At 40.6% G+C, this 18,688-nt stretch overlaps 2 protein-coding genes across 8 annotated transcripts in view; both read left to right on the top strand.

The window, feature by feature from the left end:
• RIPOR2 (RHO family interacting cell polarization regulator 2) overlaps window positions 1-4,266 on the top strand; it is a 125,835-nt gene extending 121,569 nt beyond the window's left edge. For all 7 annotated transcript variants that reach the window (XM_034961558.4, XM_003823206.7, XM_055113229.2 and 4 more), the window contains one exon: window positions 2,068-4,266. In XM_034961558.4, coding sequence (XP_034817449.3) covers window positions 2,068-2,168 — 101 coding nt within the window. In that variant the 3' untranslated portion in view covers window positions 2,169-4,266. The remainder of the gene's footprint in view (window positions 1-2,067) is intronic.
• Window positions 4,267-9,577: 5,311 nt separating this feature from the next.
• On the top strand, window positions 9,578-11,229 carry ARMH2 (armadillo like helical domain containing 2). The gene is made up of 2 exons (XM_008976799.3): window positions 9,578-9,951; window positions 10,708-11,229. The coding sequence occupies exons 1-2, from the start codon at window positions 9,687-9,689 to the stop codon at window positions 11,133-11,135; spliced, it is 693 nt and encodes a 230-aa protein (XP_008975047.1). The 5' UTR covers window positions 9,578-9,686; the 3' UTR covers window positions 11,136-11,229.
• The last annotated feature ends 7,459 nt before the right edge of the window (window positions 11,230-18,688 follow it).

Genomic DNA, 18,688 nt, shown 5'->3' with positions numbered 1-18,688 from the left:
TTACAATTATGGGTTTAACAAGGCTTCATTCTGCTATTGAATATATGATTTCTTCCACAGAAATCTTAGCCAGTATATATTTGTTTAAAGAATAAAAGTTATTCCTTATGGTTGTATTAGGCATAGAAATTATTTAATTCTCTAAAAATGTACCAAGGTATTATTAGTTTAAACTCCTTTATCCCTTCGTATTCTAAAATAACCATAAAGGTAAGCCAGGCGCTTATAAAGCATAGCCAACGAAGCTTCTATTTCCAGTGTAACTTAAGGAAGCTGATCCTACAGAATGTGCCCCGGGCCTCACTGGAGCTGTGCAAACAGCAGCATCTCCAGAAGCCATCACCATACCTGCTTCACCTTAGCTCTTCATGCACACTGCTCACATCAGCCCTGGGCCCTCTCACACCACCAGTGTGCAGTGCTCAACACTGGCTGCACATTCGCCAGGGAAGCTTAAAACATCTACTCCCAAAGATTCTGCTTTCATTGGTCTAAGTGTTCCTTGGCATCAGGATTTTTTAAGGATTTTTTGAAGCCTCCCAGGTGATTCTAATATAAAGTTTGAGAACCCCCTGAAGTCAATATTATGAATCTTCTTTGACCCTAATACACAAATACTGGCACATTTTTCTCTTACACAAATGACTGAATTAATATAGTGAGGATAGTATTTTCAATAGGAATTGATAAAATGCCCTATGACAAAGGGCAGAAGGTCATTGCGGGCACTTAAAGGACTCAGGGCTGCAACTATTTACCAACTAGTATGGAATGATTTCGACATTTTAACCTAGAGCTGTCCAACAGATCCCTCCATGGTGATGGGATTGTTCTATATGCGCACTGTCCAGTATGACAGCAGCCATCCTAAATGGCTGTTGGGCTGTTCACCTTCACCACCATGGAGGAACTGAAGTTTTAAGTTTACTCAATTCTGAGGACAGCCGCTCCTTGACTTACAATGGGGTTACATCCCAATAAACCCATTGTAAGTTGAAAATACTGTTAAGTCAAAAATGCACTTAATACATCTTACCTACAGAACATCATAGCTTAGCCTAGCCTACCTTAAACATGGAATCTCGCTCTATTACCCAGGCTGGAGTGCAATGATGCAATCTCGTCTCATTGCAACCTCTGCCCCCTCGTTCAAGCAATTCTCCTGCCTCAGCCTCCCAAGTAGCTGGGACTACAGGCGGATTCCACCACACCCAGCTAACTTTTTTTTTGTATTTTTTGGTAGAGATGGGGTTTCACTGTGTTGATCAGGCTGGTCTCAAACTCGTGACCTCAAGTGATCCACTCACCTTGGCTTCCCAAAGTTCTGGGATTACAGGTGTGAGCCACCACACCCAGCTGAACTTCTGATTAGGCACAACTATTTCCATCTTTGTCTCACTTGCATTACATGTATGAAAGCCTGCTTCTCATCACTTGTCTTTGCATTTTATTTTCTCATTTTCTAAATCATTTTTTAAAGTAGAAAAATAGAACAAAACATTAAAATTATTTGCAATTGCATCCTAACTGTACAAGGTGGCGTTACAGACAAAACTGAACTAGCTGGTGGCTGGTAGAAGGCATCTCTGTATGTTTACATAGTAAAAAGTAATTTTTAGCTGAAGTTTGAAAGCCTAAGATTGATTTTACCACATATCATTTAGATGTATCGATATATAATGAATACAGGTAAAAGTTATGTAAATATGGCATTCGCCATATTGAAATCCCTAATGTACTTAAAATATAATCCATACAATTGCTCTAAAATAAATCGATTATATGAAATCATCAACATCAAATGGCCATAAGACTTCTACTCTGTTTCATACCCTGGCATTCTTTTGGTCTCTGGCATTAATTAGCTCAAAAGTTCTTGGCTGTTCTAAGCATTACCTGGAAAACAATGACATAATTAGGAATAACAAAAGATAACTTTTCCTTACCAAAAGTTAGCATAGCATATTATAGCAACCCATCCCTAAGCAATTGGCACTATGTTACTTTGAGTAATGAATAAAAACGTTAAGTTTGAATTGGTATTCATGTTTAATGTTCTGTATTTAGGAGAAGATGGGCGGCTGGCATATGAACAATTGGACAAATTTCCTCGAGACTGTGTTAAAGTCGGAGGTCGTCATGGAACTGAAGTTGCCACAGCCTTTTAATTACAGGTTAACTGCCTAACAGCTGTCTTAATATCTGGCCCTTTTCATCAAGATGGTGCTGTGGTTTGGGCTGGAAATTGTTTAGAGCCTGAGAGACATGACAACTGAAATAAAAATGTAGGCCTGGTGCAGTGGCTCATGCCTGTAATCCCAGTACTTTGGGAGGCCAACGCAGGAGAATTGCTTAAGCCCAGGAGGTTCAAGACCAACCTGGGCAACATAGCAAGGCCCTGTCTCTACAGAAAAAATAGTTTAATTAGTCGGGCATGGTGGCATGCACCTGTAGTCCCAGCTACTTGGGAGGCTAAGGTGGGAGGATTGCTTGAGCCCAGAAGATTCAGGCTGCAGTGAGCCGTAATTGCACCACTGCACTCCAGACTGGGTGACAGAGCAAAACCCTGTCTCAAAAAACAAAACAACAACAACAACTAAAAAAACATGTTATAGAAAGAATTCAGAGCCTCGTTTCACAGTACCTATCTACTTTTCCTTTGGCCAATATAGAATAGGGCTATGGCATAATTCAAATAGATTACATCGTCGATTGTGTCTGATAATACTCAGTGAAAGAGTCCATTTTATCTTAATATGTATGAAATTTAAAAATAGCCATCTTTGTACTTTTTTGCAAGTTTCTCTATAAGCTTGAAATAGTCATGTGATACTTCGACAAACATCATATGCCTTGCAGTTTTTCTCAGTCGTGTTCTCAGGGTTGAGTAGTCCCCTTAGCTACCTAACTTTACTTTCAATACAAAGCACAAAAAAGAATATCTTCAAATAAAAGTTTGCCTGCAGAACCTGGCAAAATGACCCATTATGAAAGTTTAGATGTTTTAATTTTATGTGCTCCCAGCTACTCTGGAGTCTGAGGTGGGAGGATCACTTGAGGCAGAGGTTGCAGTAAGCTGAGATTGCACTACTGCACTCCAGCCCATGTGACAGAGGAATGAGAGCCAGTCTCAAAAAACAAACAAACAAACAAACAAACAAAAACTCCCATAATTTATTTTGTTTCTTTTCCCCATCCTGAAAATTCCAAAATCATGTTTCCATTATGGAAAAAAGATAAGTAAATGACTAAGAACTACATTAAGATTATGCCTATACACTTAAAAAAAAAACTCAAAGCTTATGCTTTTTTTTTTAATTAATGAGAGCTATTTTTTATGATATTCTTACCATAGGGGTATTTTGCTGCTAAGACAAATCAAAACCAAAAGCTGTAGATTCACAAACCTGTGATGCTCTTTGAGGTGGAGGAACCTAGAAGTCAGAGAAATCCTAATGGAGTAGGAGTGGAGGAACATTTAAAGTGGTCCCTCCTTCTGTAAAAATGACCGTGGGATTAGAAAGAAGGACATCCTGAGGGGTGGTTACTGCCCCCAGGGAAATCACTCACTGGTAGGATTCCCTGGCCAAATAGTTCGAACATCAGGTCCCATTATTGCTTCAGTATCAGAGATGCAAGTTCATTAAGCAAAGTACAAGACCATTCAGTAGCTCTTATTAAAATATCTTTTCTTCCTCTAAAGAGTGTACAAGGTGGGGTATGCCAAGGTATCAAAACAATATATGTGAGTGTAATTTAAACTGTGGAATATCAACTGTACTATGGATGTGTTTGTATCATTTAGATGTCATTTTAAATATTTACATTTTAGCAAGACTTTTAAAAAGGACTCATTTCATTTCAAAGTGCAAATTGTTTGCCAGGCTTCTGGCAAATGGTTCTTTCAACTGTGAACTTATAATGTACATATCTGTATATTTATAAATATTATATATATTCATACATCCTTTCACTTTAAAGGTACATTGTACAGTCTGTAGTTAGTAGGTATAGCCTATAGCTTATGTTAAATGGTTGAAATGGTTCTTTTTATAGAAAGTCAAACACAGATGTTACAGGATTTTGTGTTTGGTTTGTCATTTTTTTATTTTTTATTTTGACTATTGCATGAGTAATTAATTCCAGATCTTTTGTATTCACTTCTGTATTTTGTTTGGTTGAGGGGGTGCTTTTAGTTTTGTGGCATTTGTATTCATTGATCTTTCAGTCATGTAAGTTAAAATAAAAATTATTTTTGAATTACTAGCATCATGTGCAGTCTGATGTTATTTTTTTTCACATGCCCTTTCTGAGTTGGTATTTACAGAACACACTGCACCTCATTTTCACCTTTATTTTATTTTATTTATTTATTTTGAGACGAAGTTTTGCTCTTGTTGCCCCGGCTGGAGTGCAATGGTGCGATCTCAGCTCACCGCAACCTCCGCCTCCCGAGTTCAAGCGATTCTCCCACCTCAGCCTCTCGAGTAGCTGGGATTGCAGGCATGCACCACCACACCCTGCTAATTTTGTATTTTTAGTAGAGATGGGGTTTCTCCATGTTGATCAGCTGGTCTCGAACTCCCAACCTCAGGTGATCTGCCCGCCTCGAGCTCCCAAAGTGCTGGGATTACAGGTGTGAGCCACCACAGCTCGTGCTTTTATTTTCAATTTGAAATTCCTTTATCTCTAAATAGAGATAATAAATCTCAGTTTGTTGTAAAGCTAATTGGAGAGAAAACAGCTAAGTTTCACTGTTGTGGTATCTAGGAGCAGAGACTGTGAGCTCCTTGAGGGCAAATAGGCATGGTGGCTCACGCCAAGATCGTGCCACTGCACTCCAGCCTGGGCAACAGAGTGAGATTCTGTTTCGGGAAAAAAAAAAAAAAAAACAAGTGCCTTCACTGATTTGTGTATGTTCTGTTCCCACTCAGACCCCACCAGCATCATCACAAAGAAGCCTTTGACTTTCAACTCTGACAGTATTTACCAAGTGACTCGTTAAATACCAGTGATTGCTTTTACTGAGTCAGTGGTACAAACATTTTCCTCTATAAGGTTTGCTACTATACTGTTTAACTAAATTGCCTTAGTTACTTTACAAAATTGTAAAGTAAAATTGTAAACCTTAGTTCACTGAAAAATGCCAGTACTTCTCGCTGTATCAGAAAAACTCAAATAAAATACTTTTATCCCTGACTTTTCCTGGAGACAGTACCTCTTAGTAAACAAATATTATCTTTTGATTTTGAGACAGTCCTAAGTACACCTTGTTCAAGGAATAATAATTGTTTGCTAAAAATTAGAACTCTAACTTCTCATGCATTCAACAAGTATTTGTTGCTTACTTACTATGAATGAGGTGTATGCCAAGGACTGTTCTTGGCACTGGAAATAGAGTAGTAGAGAAAAATAAAAGACACAACAATCCCTGCCCTCCCAGGCCTTATATCCTGGCAAAGGGAAGACAGCAAAGCAGAGAAGGGGAAAAATGATTGCACAAGGTGGGGTGAAGACAGACACAGGGAAAAAGCAAAGATCACAAGTTTAAAGAGAGTGGTCAGGGGCCGGGCACAGTGGCTCACACCTGTCATTCCAGCACTTTGGGAGGCCAAGGCTGAGGATCCCTTGAAGCCAGGAAATCAAGACCAGCCTGCATGGCATACTGAAACTCCCATCTCTACAAAAATTTTAAAAACCAGCTGGACGTGGTGGCGTGCACCAGTGGTCCCAACTACTTGGGAGGCTGAAGCAGGAGGATTGCTTGAGCCCAGGAGTTTGAGGCTGCAGTGAGCTATGATCGTGCCACTGCACTCTAGCCTGGGTGACTCAGAAAGACCCTCTGTCAAAAAAAAAAAAAAAAAGGAGTGCAAAGGCCTCACAGAAAATTACATTTGAGGAATGACCCGAGGAGCTATTGGGATGAGTCACGTGGATTATCTCTGGGAAGAACCTTCCAGGCAGAGGCAACTGGAGGCAACTGAAATATTCCTCTCTAAAATGCTGGAGATTATAGTGAAAAGGTTAAAACAGGGACATATTCTGCCACTCCTTTCTGCCTTGGTCAGCTCATAACCAGAGCTCAGAGACAGCACTGCCAGAGGACCCAGGAACAGACTTTACTCTTCCCATCAACTTAACCTTCAGGCATTTTCTCACCTTTCGGAAGCCTGAAGATGGTCTTTTCTTTGTCTTGTCACTAGATAGGATTCATGGCTCTTAGTTGAAATACTATTTAAGCAAAGCCCCTAAGCCACTGCCTAGAGAGAGAAATACTTTGGAACTGAAGTCTCTCCTGCACATTGGGTACAACACACATTAATAAACTTCTGTTTATTTTTCTTTTGTTAATCTGACTTTTATTTTCAGGACAGTGTCTCAACTAAAAATGTAAAAAGGGGAAAAAAAGAAATGATGTTTTCTTCCCTGCACAACAGTAAGTACAAAAGCCTTGAAAAGAGGCCATGCTTGGTGTTTTGGATTTTCTAGTACCCACACTTAAGACAAAGAAAAAAGAACAGGGGATATTAATTATAATAATATATTTTATTTAACCTAATGTAAAATATTTCAAAATATGATCAATATAAAAATTATTGAAATATTTTACAGTTTTTCCTACTAAGTCTTCAAAGTCCAGGGTGCATGTTGCACTCACAGCACATCTCAACTGAGACTAGTCACATTTCAATAGCCATGTGTGGCTACCTTATTGGACAAGGAAGTTCTGTTTTTCCCAATTGTCCCAGTAATACCCTTTATAGCATACACAAACACACACACACAGAGACACATACACACGTGTTTATGTACAGAATCCAAGCAGGGATTACATTTTTATTTTTATTTATTTATTTATTTTTCAAGATGGAGTTTCTCTCTTGTTGCCCAGGCTGGAGTGCAATGGCACGATCTCGGCTCACCGCAACCTCTGCCTCCTGGGTTCAAGCAATTCTCCTGCCTCAGCCTCCCGAGTAGCTGGGATTACAGGCATGTGCCACCACGCCCGGCTAATTGTGTATTTTTAGTAGAGACGGGGTTTCGCCATGTTGGTCAGGCTGGTCTTGAACTCCTGACCTCAGGTGATCCGCCCACCTCGGCCTCCCAAAGTGCTGGCATTACAACCGTGAGCCACCGCGCCTGGCCATTTATTTTTTTATTTTTTATTTTTTGGGGATGGAGCTTCACTCTTGTCACCCAGGTTGGTGTGCAATGGCATGATCTCAGCTCACTGCAACCTCTACCTCCCAGGTTCAAGTGATTCTCCTGTCTCAGCCTCCTGAGTAGCTGGGATTACAAGCGTGCACCACCACGCCTGGCTAATTTTTGTATTTTTAGTAGAAAAAGGGTTTCACTGTATTGACCAGGCTGGTCTTGAACTCCTGACCTCAGATGATCCACATGCTTTGGCCTCCCAAAGTGCTGGGATTACAGGTGAGAGCCACTGCACCCAGCCTACATTTTTATTTTAGTTGTCATGTCTCTCAGGCTCTTTTATTCTAGCAGAGTAACCCCAATTTTTTTAAGCCTTCACACATTAAAATATTTGAAGAGCATATGTAGGTATATTCTGTAGAATGTCTCAAATTTGGGATATGTTTTAAAGTAGAGCCAATACATTCATTGATAAGTTGAAAACGAGATGTGAGATAGATAGAAGCCAAGGATGAATCTAGAATTTTTTACCTGAACAACTAGAAGGATGTAATACCATCTTCCAAGATATAGAAACTGAGAAGCAGCAGGTCTAGGGAGGAAGACCTGGAACTCTGTTTTGGACATGTTAAAACTGAAAAGCGTCTTGGACATTCAAATGGGGATATCAAGCTTGTGACTTAATATGAGTCTGGAGTTCAGGTGAGAAATCCAGTTAAAGATATAAAATTGGAGCAGGCGTAGTGGCTCATGCCTATAATCACAGCACTTTGGGAGGCAAAGGTGGGAGGATTGCTTGAAGCTAGGAGTTCAAAACAGCCTGGACAACATAGTGAGAACCCCATTTCTTAAAAAAAAAAAAATTAAAAATTTGCTAGGTGTGGTGGCCTACAGTCCCTGCTACTCAGGAAGTTGAGGCAGGAGGATCACTTGAGCCCAGGAGATCAAGGCTGCAATGAGCTATGATTGGGCCACTGCACTCCAGCCTGGGCAACAGGGCGACATGTCTCAAAAAAAAATTATATATACATATAATTAATATAATATATATATAATATATATAACTGGGAGTCTTCAGCATATGGGTAATAGTTAAAGCCATAAACTGGTTTATCTTATCTAGGAAGTATAGATAAAGAAAAAAGGACTGGGCATGGTGGCTTACGCCTGTAATCCCAGCATTTAGGAAGCCTAGGTGGGTGGATTGTTTGAGCCCAGGAGTTCAAGACCAGCCTGGGCAACATGGCAAAACCTCATCTCTACAAAAAATTTAGCTGGGCATGCTAGTGTGCACCTGTGGTCCCAGATACTCAGAAGGCTGAGGTGGGGGGATCACCTGAGTCCAGGAGGTCGAGGCTACAGTGGGCCAAGATCATGCCACTGCACTCCAGCCTGGGGGACACAGAGAGACCATGACTCAAAAAAAAAAAAAAAAGAAAAAGAAAAGAAAAAAAAATAAGAACACATACAAAGACTGATGAGCCTTGGGCTCTCCAATATTTAGAGGTCATAAGAAGAGGAACCAGTAAAGGAAAATGATGAGTGGCCAGGAGGAGAAAAATTAGGAGTGTGGTATCTTAGAAGCTGGGTGAAAAGTGTTTCAGAGAGAAAGGAGTGTCAAATGTCAAAGACTGACAATTCAATGACCCTGACAGGCAATGTCAGTGGAGTCATGGGGTTGAAATCTTGTTTGGAATTCATCCAAGAAAGAATGAGAAAGACTGGAGATGGTAAGCATAGCAGCTCTTTAAAGAGCTGTACTGTAAAGGGGAGCAGGGAAGTGAATGTGCAGTCGCTGTGGGAAGAAAGCATATGAAGTCAAGAGAGTTTTCTTTCTTTAATGAGAAAAAAAGTATAGCGTGTTTGTTGATAATGCAAAGGGTCCAGTTGAGATGGAAAAATTACCAAGATAAGAGAAGAACCGTAGAGCAACATCCTTGAGTGAGGTGAGAGGAGCTGATTGACATCTACTGCACAAACAGAGAGGGTATCCACAGTAACAGGAGGAAAGACAGAGTCTATGGGTACCGTAGACGCAGATAGGTGGGTGGATGCACTGGTAAGAGTTATGCAAGTTCTCTTTTCATTGTTTCTATTTTCTCAGCAAAATAAGATAAATCTATGATGTAGAGAACTCTCTTTGGGTAGCAAACAAGCAAAAGAGGTAACAATACTACAAAAGATCAATGGAAAGAAGCAAAGTACATGTGGAAATAATCAGACTAGAACGGGCAAGTTCCAAATATACCCTGCCTGAGCAAAGGTTCAAAGACAGTAGTGAGATTCATGCGCATTACGGGAAACAAGTTTAAGTTGAGGTTTTGTACACCAGAGAAATGAAAGTAAAATTGTTTAGTCCAAATAGTAGAAGGCCTTCAATGACAAGCTGAAGAATTTAGGCATATATTGCTTTCCCCTGGTTTGTATATTCCATTCCACAGTGTTGCTAAGTGATGCATTCCAGAGTTCTTGACTGTGAACTCCTGTGACTGCCAGTGGTGTACCTGAAGGACCACTGGCCTTTTTACACAATGGCTAACAGCCGATTTTCTTGTACGCAAATTTGGGTTAAGATGTATGGGTATTTTGCGGGGCTGTGTCGGCGTCTCCAGAAATTCTGGCGTGTCACTGTTAAGGGCTTTTTTGTTAAGAAGAAGGAAAAAAAAATCCCTTCAGCTGAGACTTATTTTCATGAGGAAAAAATTGTTGTACTTGGCCAAGTGTTGATGAATGAATCTCTACCCATTGAGAAGAGAGCTCAAGCTGCCCAGAAAATTGGACTGCTGGCCTTCACAGGTACTGATCTAAATGGCTGTGCTAAAATGAGTGTTTCACGACACTCATTTTATAACACTGTAGTTTAGTAATTTTTCTTAGCTGTAATCTTAAAATTCTGATAACATTTCATTGGATGAGGGATATTTGCTAAGCGAACACAACCAGGTTTTATTCACCTTGAAATACTCACTCTTGGCCAGGCACGGTGGCTCATGCCTGTAATCCCAGCACTTTGTGAGGCCAAGGTGGGTGAATCACCTGAGGTCTGGAGTTCAAGACCAGCTGATCAACATGGTGAAACCCCATCTCTACTAAAAATACAAAAAATTAGCTGGGCATGGTGGTGCATGCCTGTAATACCAGCTACTTGAGAGGCTGATGTAGGAGAATCGCTTGAATCCGGGAGGCAGAGGTTGCAGTGAGCTGAGATCGTGCCATTGCACTCCAGCCTGGGCAAAAAGAGCAAAACTCCGTCTCAAAAAAAAAAAGGAAAGAAAGAAATACTCACTCCTGGGTGCTTGCTTAAAGGAACCAGGGAGGAGACCAGCAAGCAGAGACCTTCCCAGGTTTTTCATATCACTGCTTGCTTATCAACACACACTTTCTGGTCTTCATGGCAGCAGCATGGGAGGTGGGGGAAAACGACAGGAAAATTCAAAGTATCCAAAGTACCCTCTACAGGGCAACAAGAATATGAACATATAAGCATTCCAAAGTGTTACTAGCTAATAGATACACCAAATACTTCTGGAAATGCAAATGCTTGTTTTACAGGAGGACCACCTGCTGGGAACTTTGCAGCTGAGTACATGGAAGAAGTGGCTCACTTGTTGCAAGATGAGGAGTTGGCACCAAAAATAAAGATCCTGCTGCTCCAGAGTGTGGCATGTTGGTGTTACTTAAACCCTGTCAGCCAGAAAAGAGCCAAAAGTCTGCAATTTATTCCTATTCTCATTAGTTTTTTTGAAGGCAGATTCGAGTCTACTATCAAAAGTGAAACAAACAGCTACCTCCTCCTTAAATTTTGGACTTGTTACGTTCTCTCTGTCATGACATGCAATAACCTGTCTTGCGTCAAGGAGCTTAAAGACCACAGTGCTCTAAAATATCATTTGCAAATGTTGGCAAATGAGAATTGGTCTGGATGGACAGAGAATTTTGCAGAGGTGCTGTATTTCCTAATTGGTTTTCACAGGAATTAGTTTCTCTAAATCCAGTTACATGTTGCAGCTCTCTGTGCCACTGTATTACCCTGGAAAACTGAAATAAACAATAAAAATCGATGTCTTCCTTTGTAGTTGAAGAGTTCTGTATAGATTTTCATACAGTTAACTGCAATAATCAAACTTCAGAAAAGAAATGCTGTTTAAAATTACCTCGTAGAGAGAGCCCATTGAGCTTGCTCATGAGTGTATTCTTTCCCATTAGGAAATTACGATGTTAAAGCATGCAGTTAGATACAATGGGGAATATGAATGAAACCACCTTTGCAAAAATGATGACAGTGAGAAAAATCTGACAGCAAAAAAAAGCTGACCTCACTGACGCCATCTTGCTTCTAACCTCTAAGCTGCCCTTTGTTCATTCCTGGGCATAGGCCAAACTAACTTTGGGAAGAATTTAGTTCATAGTTTAACTATGAAACAAAGATGATTACCTAGACTCTTCCCTGAAACAAACTCCCTCCTTGCTTGGGGACCAGACTGCTTTTATAAAACTAACACATTAGCCACAGATTGGAAATTATGGCTCAGGAGTCATGCAGCCAGAGGCCACAAGATTCCAACCTCCCCGGTTGCACCTACAGATTAGTATTGAAAAACCTAAGATTGGTATTTGAGGTATTTTTCAGATCCTGCATTCTGATGGATCAGCTGGCACCACCCAGACTGCCAAGCTGGGTCTTCTGATCTTATGGTCACCAACCAGCAACTGACTCAGCACAAGAGGACAAGTTCCAGCCTCCTATGATTTCATCCCCAATGGAACCAATCAGCATTCCCCATTCCCTAGCCTCTTGCCCATGAAACTATCCTTAAAAAACCCTAGCCTCCAAATTTTCAGAGAGGCTGATTTGAGTAATAATAAAACTCTGGTCTCCCATTTAGCCAGCTCTATGTGTATTAAAATCTTTCTCTATTGCAGTTCCCCTGTCTTGATAAATCTGCTCTGTCTGGGCAAAGAGCAAGAACTCATGGGGCTGTTACATGAATACTTGTAAAATTACAGAACTGGAATTATTACTTTTTGCCACCTATTATATGAAGGCTAGAGAGAATGTCTGTCCCCAATGTCTACCATTAAATCATGAAACTCTTATTTTCTAATATATCTTTTTTTGAAGTTGATTAAAAATATGTATTTTATTTACAATTGATTTCCCATTGGAAAAAAAATATGCTGGTAATTTTTTTTAACCTTGTGCTTCTGTGTAGTAAAAAAAAAAAAAAATTAAAAGTGAAAAAAAGACCTCATAAAAATTAAGTTCATAAAATTCTGAAATTCATCAGAAGATGCATCATGTACATAACTGTTAGGAGCAATGGTGCACTTTGGGAGTTACTAGATGATATTAAACCAAGGCACTCAGAAAGGCCAAATCCTAGCCCCACCCACGGCCGCCTCCTTCAGCAGGCACTATTGACCCACCTGAATCCTTTCAGCCCTATTTCAGTACAGAACCTCCGGTGGCAGTGCTTTTGAGATGGTTCTCCGGCTATCAGAGCATGATCTGGTTGCACATGGGGCTGACTGGGAATTAGCACTAGAATTAGCACTCCTCTTGCCTACCTCCACCTGCAGCAGCCCGCAACTCCACTGGCACAAACGTTTGGATGGAGATGGAGCGCGTGTGTTCCGACACCTAAAGTTAGGTAGGCTCTTAGATTTTCATAAAAAGATGTTATTCTCTCTGTTTTGTCTACTAGATAATCTGCCACAGAATACCTGCACTCTATGTGTGTTAACCAACCTCATCAAAAGTTTTATTCGAAAAAATAATATTGGCAGAAAAGTGCCTAAGGGATATGTACCTGATTCTCTAACTACACCTGCCTCTAGCTTCAGTTGCAACCATAACATTGAATTACGTACTTTCATCTTTCACAGACTTGCTTTGACTGAGCTGTGCTTTAGTGTTAGGCACAGAGGGGGCTATTTAAAAAAATGTCGTGTAGATTTGTGATCCTCACTTGTATTTGGGATGGGAATGTTGTGGAGGATGCTAATCACATCATCAGATGGGGTTTCCTTAAGAAGGATCTGGAGGGGAATTTTCTCAGATTAGACCAGAAAAAGCTATGTTCTGCTGAGCAACTGTACATTTCCATACTTTGTGGTTTTGTGAAGTATGGAATGTAGAGTTTCTCAACTAGAATCTAGTTGATAGGAATACATTAAGGGTTGGAAATTGGAAGTTCCATTTAGATACTGAATTACTGCCAGGAATTACTTTTTTTCTTTTTTCTTTCTTTCTTTCTTTTTTGAGATAGCCTCTTACTCTTTCACCTGGGCTGGAGTGCAGTGGTGCAATCATAGCTCACACCACTGAGCTATGAACATTATCAAGACAGGGGAATTGCAATAGAAAAAGAGTTTAATACACGTAGAGCTGGCTAAATGGGAGACCAGAGTTTTGTTATTACTCAAATTAGCCTCTCTGAAAATTTGGAGGCATAGATCATACAATAACCTTGAACTCCTGGGCTCAAGCAATCCTCCTGCCTCAGCCTCTCATGGAGCTAGAGTTACAGGTGGAAGCCACTATGCCTTGCTAATTTCTTTTTCATATATATGTACACATATATGTTTACACACACGTTTTTAAAATAGAGATGGAGTCTCGCTATTTTGCCCAGGCTGATCTCGAACTCCCAGGCTGAAGCATTCTCTCCTGCCTTGGCCTCCCAAAGTTTTGGGATTACAGGCGTCAGCCACCACATTCAGCCTTTTAATGCTTTTAAAATTAAGTTTTTATTTCAAAGTAATGCACATACACAGTTTAAAAAGTCAAATAATGTAAGGCCTCTAGTGAGAAACAGCAGTCTCTGAGTCCCTTCCCCATTTACACTCCCAGAGGGAATCATCTGAATTCTTTCAGTTGTTTCTTCTGGTATTTATTTACCTTCATATTTCTAAATCATTTATATACATTGTTAATTCTTGTCTTTTTTTTTTCAATTTTGGGGATTTTTGTTCTTCCTTCTGAATAGGACAGATGGAATTTGGCATTCTAACACTCATCTTGCCTACCTTCACCTGCCCTACTCTTCCTCTCTCGATGTAATTATGTCACAATTGTTGATTTAAAAAATATGATAGCTGGGCACAGTGGCTCACACCTGTAATCCCAGCACTTTGGGAAGCTGAGGTGGGAGGACTGCTTGAGGCCAAGAGTTTGAGACTACCCTGGGTAACATAGCAAGACCCATCTCTGTTATAAATAAATACATTAAAACCAAATAAGATTAATTCAGTATTTTTCAAGGCTAAGTCATACAGGATATTATGATTACACTTCCTTCTTTCTACAGCTCTGTTTTCTCTGGAGTTTTTGTTTTGTTTTGTTTTTGAGATGGGAGTCTCGCTCTGTCGCCCAGGCTGGAGTGCAGTGACACGATTTCAGCTCACTGCAACCTCCGCCTCCCAGGTTCAAGTGTTTCTCCCATCTCAGCCTCCCAAGCAGCTGGGACTACACGCACGTGCCACCACGCCTGGCTAATTTTTTCATATTTTTAATAGAGATGGGGTTTCATCATATTGGCCAGGCTGATCTCAAACTCCTGACCTTGTGATCCACCTACCTCCGCCTCCCAAAATGCTGGGATTACAGGCGTGAGCCACCACGCCCGGCTGGAGTTTGTTTTTTTACTTAGTTTTCTGAATACCTGTCACTACTTTATTCCCACACTTTCCTCTATATGTCTAACATCTCTCAACACAATCATGCACTGAGTAACTGTCAGCTCCGGCTCCACCATCCTCTTGCTCCAATCTGGGCCTGCCCTATAGCTAACAAATACAGTATTTTAGGGGTTCCCTTCAACATCCAGGACCCCCCATTACCCCTCTCATCTTCAAGCCTCTGTTTCCTGTATACTCTCTCTTCCCTTTTCCTGGTTCATTCCAACATTTTAATTTCAGAATTTTTCAGTAGTTTCCAGAGAAAGAATGAAGGGGAGGTAAATGTTTTGAGCATTTGCATGTCCAGCGATGTCTTTATTCTTCATTTGATTAGTAATTTGACTTCAGCCTGTCCCTGAACCAAGAGAAGCAGCTGAGAACATCAGTGCTCTGTGCAAGCCCTCACTCCCCAGAAGAAGAAGGGAAGAGCTGAGGCGAGCACCTGAGGGCTATTCTTCCCAAAGTCACTAATCAGGTAAGTCCCTCATCTCCACTAAAACCAGGAGTTTTGCAGCTATTGGAGATTCCTACTCCAGGAAGAAAACATTAGATATGGAAAAGAAGCATATATGCAACCAATTAAAATGTATCAATTCATGTAAGGATAAAAAGAAAAGAAGTAGCTTCTTCTGTATCTTTCCAGAAGTATTCTATCTATATACAAGAAAATATACATCTATCCCTTACGTCGTCCTGGTTTTAACATATAGTAGCATTCTATACATACATAATTTATTTCACACTTTGTTCTACATCTTAAAAGAGTTTGATTCTTTTCCATTGCTTCAGAGTATTTCATTGTATGACTGTACTATACAGTTGACCCTTGAACAATGTGGGTTTGAACTGCTCAGGTCCACTTATATGAAGATTTTCTTCTGCCTCGGCCACCCGAGACAGCAAGTCTGCCACTGAGACTCCTCTTCAGCCTACTCAATATGAAGATGATGAGGATGAAGACCCTTATGATGAACCACTTCTGCTTAATGAATAGTAAAAAATATTTTCTCTTCTTTATGATCTGCTTAATTCTTTTCTCTACCTTACTTTATTGTAAGAACACAGGATATAGGCCGGGTGCGGTGGCTCACGCCTGTAATCCCAGCACTTTGGGAGGCCAAGGAGGGTGGATCATGAGGTCAGGAGTTCGAGACCATCCTGGCCAACATAGTGAAACCCCATCTCTACGAAAAATACAAAAATTAGCCGGGCATGGTGGTGTGTGCCTGTAGTCCCAGCTACTCAGGAGGCCGAGGCAGGAGAATCGCTTGAACCCAGGAGGCGGAGGTTGCGGATTGCACCACTGCACTCCAGCCTGGGAAACAGAGTGAAACTCCGTCTCAAAAAACAAAAAAAACAAAAAAAAAAAACACAGGATATAATACATATAACATACAAAATATGTGTTAATCAACTGTTTATATTATCAGCAAGGCTTCCAGTCAACATTAGGCTAATCATTAAGTTTTGAAAGAGTAAAAAATTATATGCAAGGCTGAGCATAGTGGCATGCCTGTAATCTCAGCTACCTGTAAGACTGAAGCAGGTGGATCACTTGAGCCCAGCCTAAAAAACATAAGACCTTGCCTCAAATAAAAAACTAATTTCAGCCGGGTGGGGTGGGGCTCATGCCTGTAATCCTAACACTTTGGGAGGCCTAGATGGGAGGATTGCTTGAATCAAGGAGTTCGAGACCAGTCTTGGCAACATAGTGAGACATCTCTACAAAAAAAATCAGCCAGGTGTGGTGGTGTGTGCCTATAGTCCCAGCTACTTGGGAGGCTGAGGCAGGAGGATCGCTTGAGCCCAGGAGGCAGAGGTTGTAGTGAGCCAAAATTGTGCCACTGCACTCCAGGTGACAGAGTGAGACCGTCTCAAATAATTTCAAAACAGAGAATTTATCTAGGTCAGGTGTGGTGGCTCACGCCTGCAATCCTGGCACTTTGGGAGGCTGAGGTGTGCAGATCACCTGAGTCCAGGAGTTTGAGACCAGCCTGGCCAACATGGTGAAACCCCCATCTCTACTAAAAATACAAAAATTAGCCAAACATGGTGGTGTGTGCCTGTAATCCCAGCTACTCGGGAGGCTGAGGCAGGAGAATCACTTGAAGCCAGAGGCAGAGGTTGCAGTGAGCCAAGATCACACCACTGCACGGAAGCCTGGGTGATAGAGCCAGACTCCATCTCAAAAAAAGAAAAAAAAAGAAAAAGAAAAATTATCTAAATTTTAAAAGCAGAAGATTGCCAAAGAAAATTTATATTAGCCAGGCGTGGTGGCACGCGCCTGTAGTCCCAGGTACTTGGGAGGCTGAGGCAGGAGAATCTCTTGAACCCAGGAGGCGGAGGTTGCAGTGAGCTGAGATGGCGCCACTTTACTCCAGCCTAGGCGACAGAGCTGATACTGTCTCAAAAAAAAAAAAAAGAAAAGAAAAATTTATATGCAGATTTTCAACTGCACAGGTGTTGGCTTCCCTAATGGCTGCCTTGTTCAAGGGTGAACTGTAATTTATATAACCAGTCCTATACTGATGAACATTTAAGTTATTTCCAATATTTTGATAGTTCAAAGTTGTAATGAATAATCTTAAATATGTGTAATTTCACATGTGTGAGCGTATCTGTTGAATAAGTTTCTAGAAATGGAATTGCTTAGCCATACTTACATCGTTTGCTTTTGTTTTATTCTGTTCCCTGCATTGTGACTTTTGCCTCAACTTCTGTTGACTCTGCTTGGTCAGCACGGGATTATGATGTTTTTTACAGCTTACTGTCATTTTAATAATGTTTGGGAAAGACAGAAATTAAATGGCTCTGTTCAATTAACACGTTTAACCAGAAATTGCTGAAGGCCTCTCTGTGACAATGTTTAGAGAAATTTTGGTTAACATTTTATCTACAGAAGATTAGCTTATAAGGTAGTCTAATAATATGTTCTATTCAAATTCCTTTTTGGTCTCTGGAACCCCTTTAAGTTGAAGGAGGTAAGATACAAGGTTCAGATTCGAGCTGAGACATTTTTACTGTAAACCTTGAATTTTAAGCTGGCTTACCAAAGCTTTAACAACAGTGATTTTGTTTTCCTTTGCTGTCCCTCCTAAGTTCATCTCTCCCAACTTTTGAGTTTTCCTAGAAGCAAATCAGAGGATTTGCTTAAGGATTTGAAAGATATTATTTGGGAGGTGATCTCGGGAACTAGCAATAGGGAAGGGAAGAAAGCCAATAAAAGATGTATTATGAAGAAAGCTGCCACTGTAGGTAAACGGAAGCTTAATCCTGCTGGGGAACCATCTGGTAAACACACAACACACATGCCTTAAGAATTATTTCATCCAGAGGTCCCAAGGAGCTCAGATATGTATACACCAATTCTTATCCTTCTTGGTTGACCTAACAACCTAATTAGTTACAACCTAAAAGTCAACTGAAATATCTTGAAGGGTGTGGGATAGGCAAGGAAGTTTTCTAAACAAACCAAAAGTACAAGGGCCGTAAGGCAGTGTGGTGGACGTTTGTTGCGTTTTGGCTCACTAGAATTTATTCTTTCTTCTAATAACACTTCAGTTTATTTGGGGGAGATATCTTACCCATGGTGTAGTCTTAAAATTCATTTCTAGCTGCTCTTGGATTAGCTTTTCTCTTCCCTTCCTATAATTATCCTTTATTTGGTCTCACTGCATCCACCTCCAAAAGAATTGGAAATAATTGTGGTCCATCCTTTTCTAGCTCTTGACCTTGAAACTAATTCCAAAGCTTCACCATTAAGCATTATGTTAAGCATGGGTAGCATAGTTTATTTCAGGTTAAAATTCTTTTCTTTTCCTAGCTTACCAAGGGTTTTTACCAGAAAGGGTGT

The sequence above is a fragment of the Pan paniscus genome, chromosome 5 (assembly GCF_029289425.2).
Source record: "Pan paniscus chromosome 5, NHGRI_mPanPan1-v2.0_pri, whole genome shotgun sequence".
NCBI classification, from domain to species: domain Eukaryota; kingdom Metazoa; phylum Chordata; class Mammalia; order Primates; family Hominidae; genus Pan; species Pan paniscus.
This window is presented reverse-complemented; position numbering and strand designations above follow the sequence as displayed.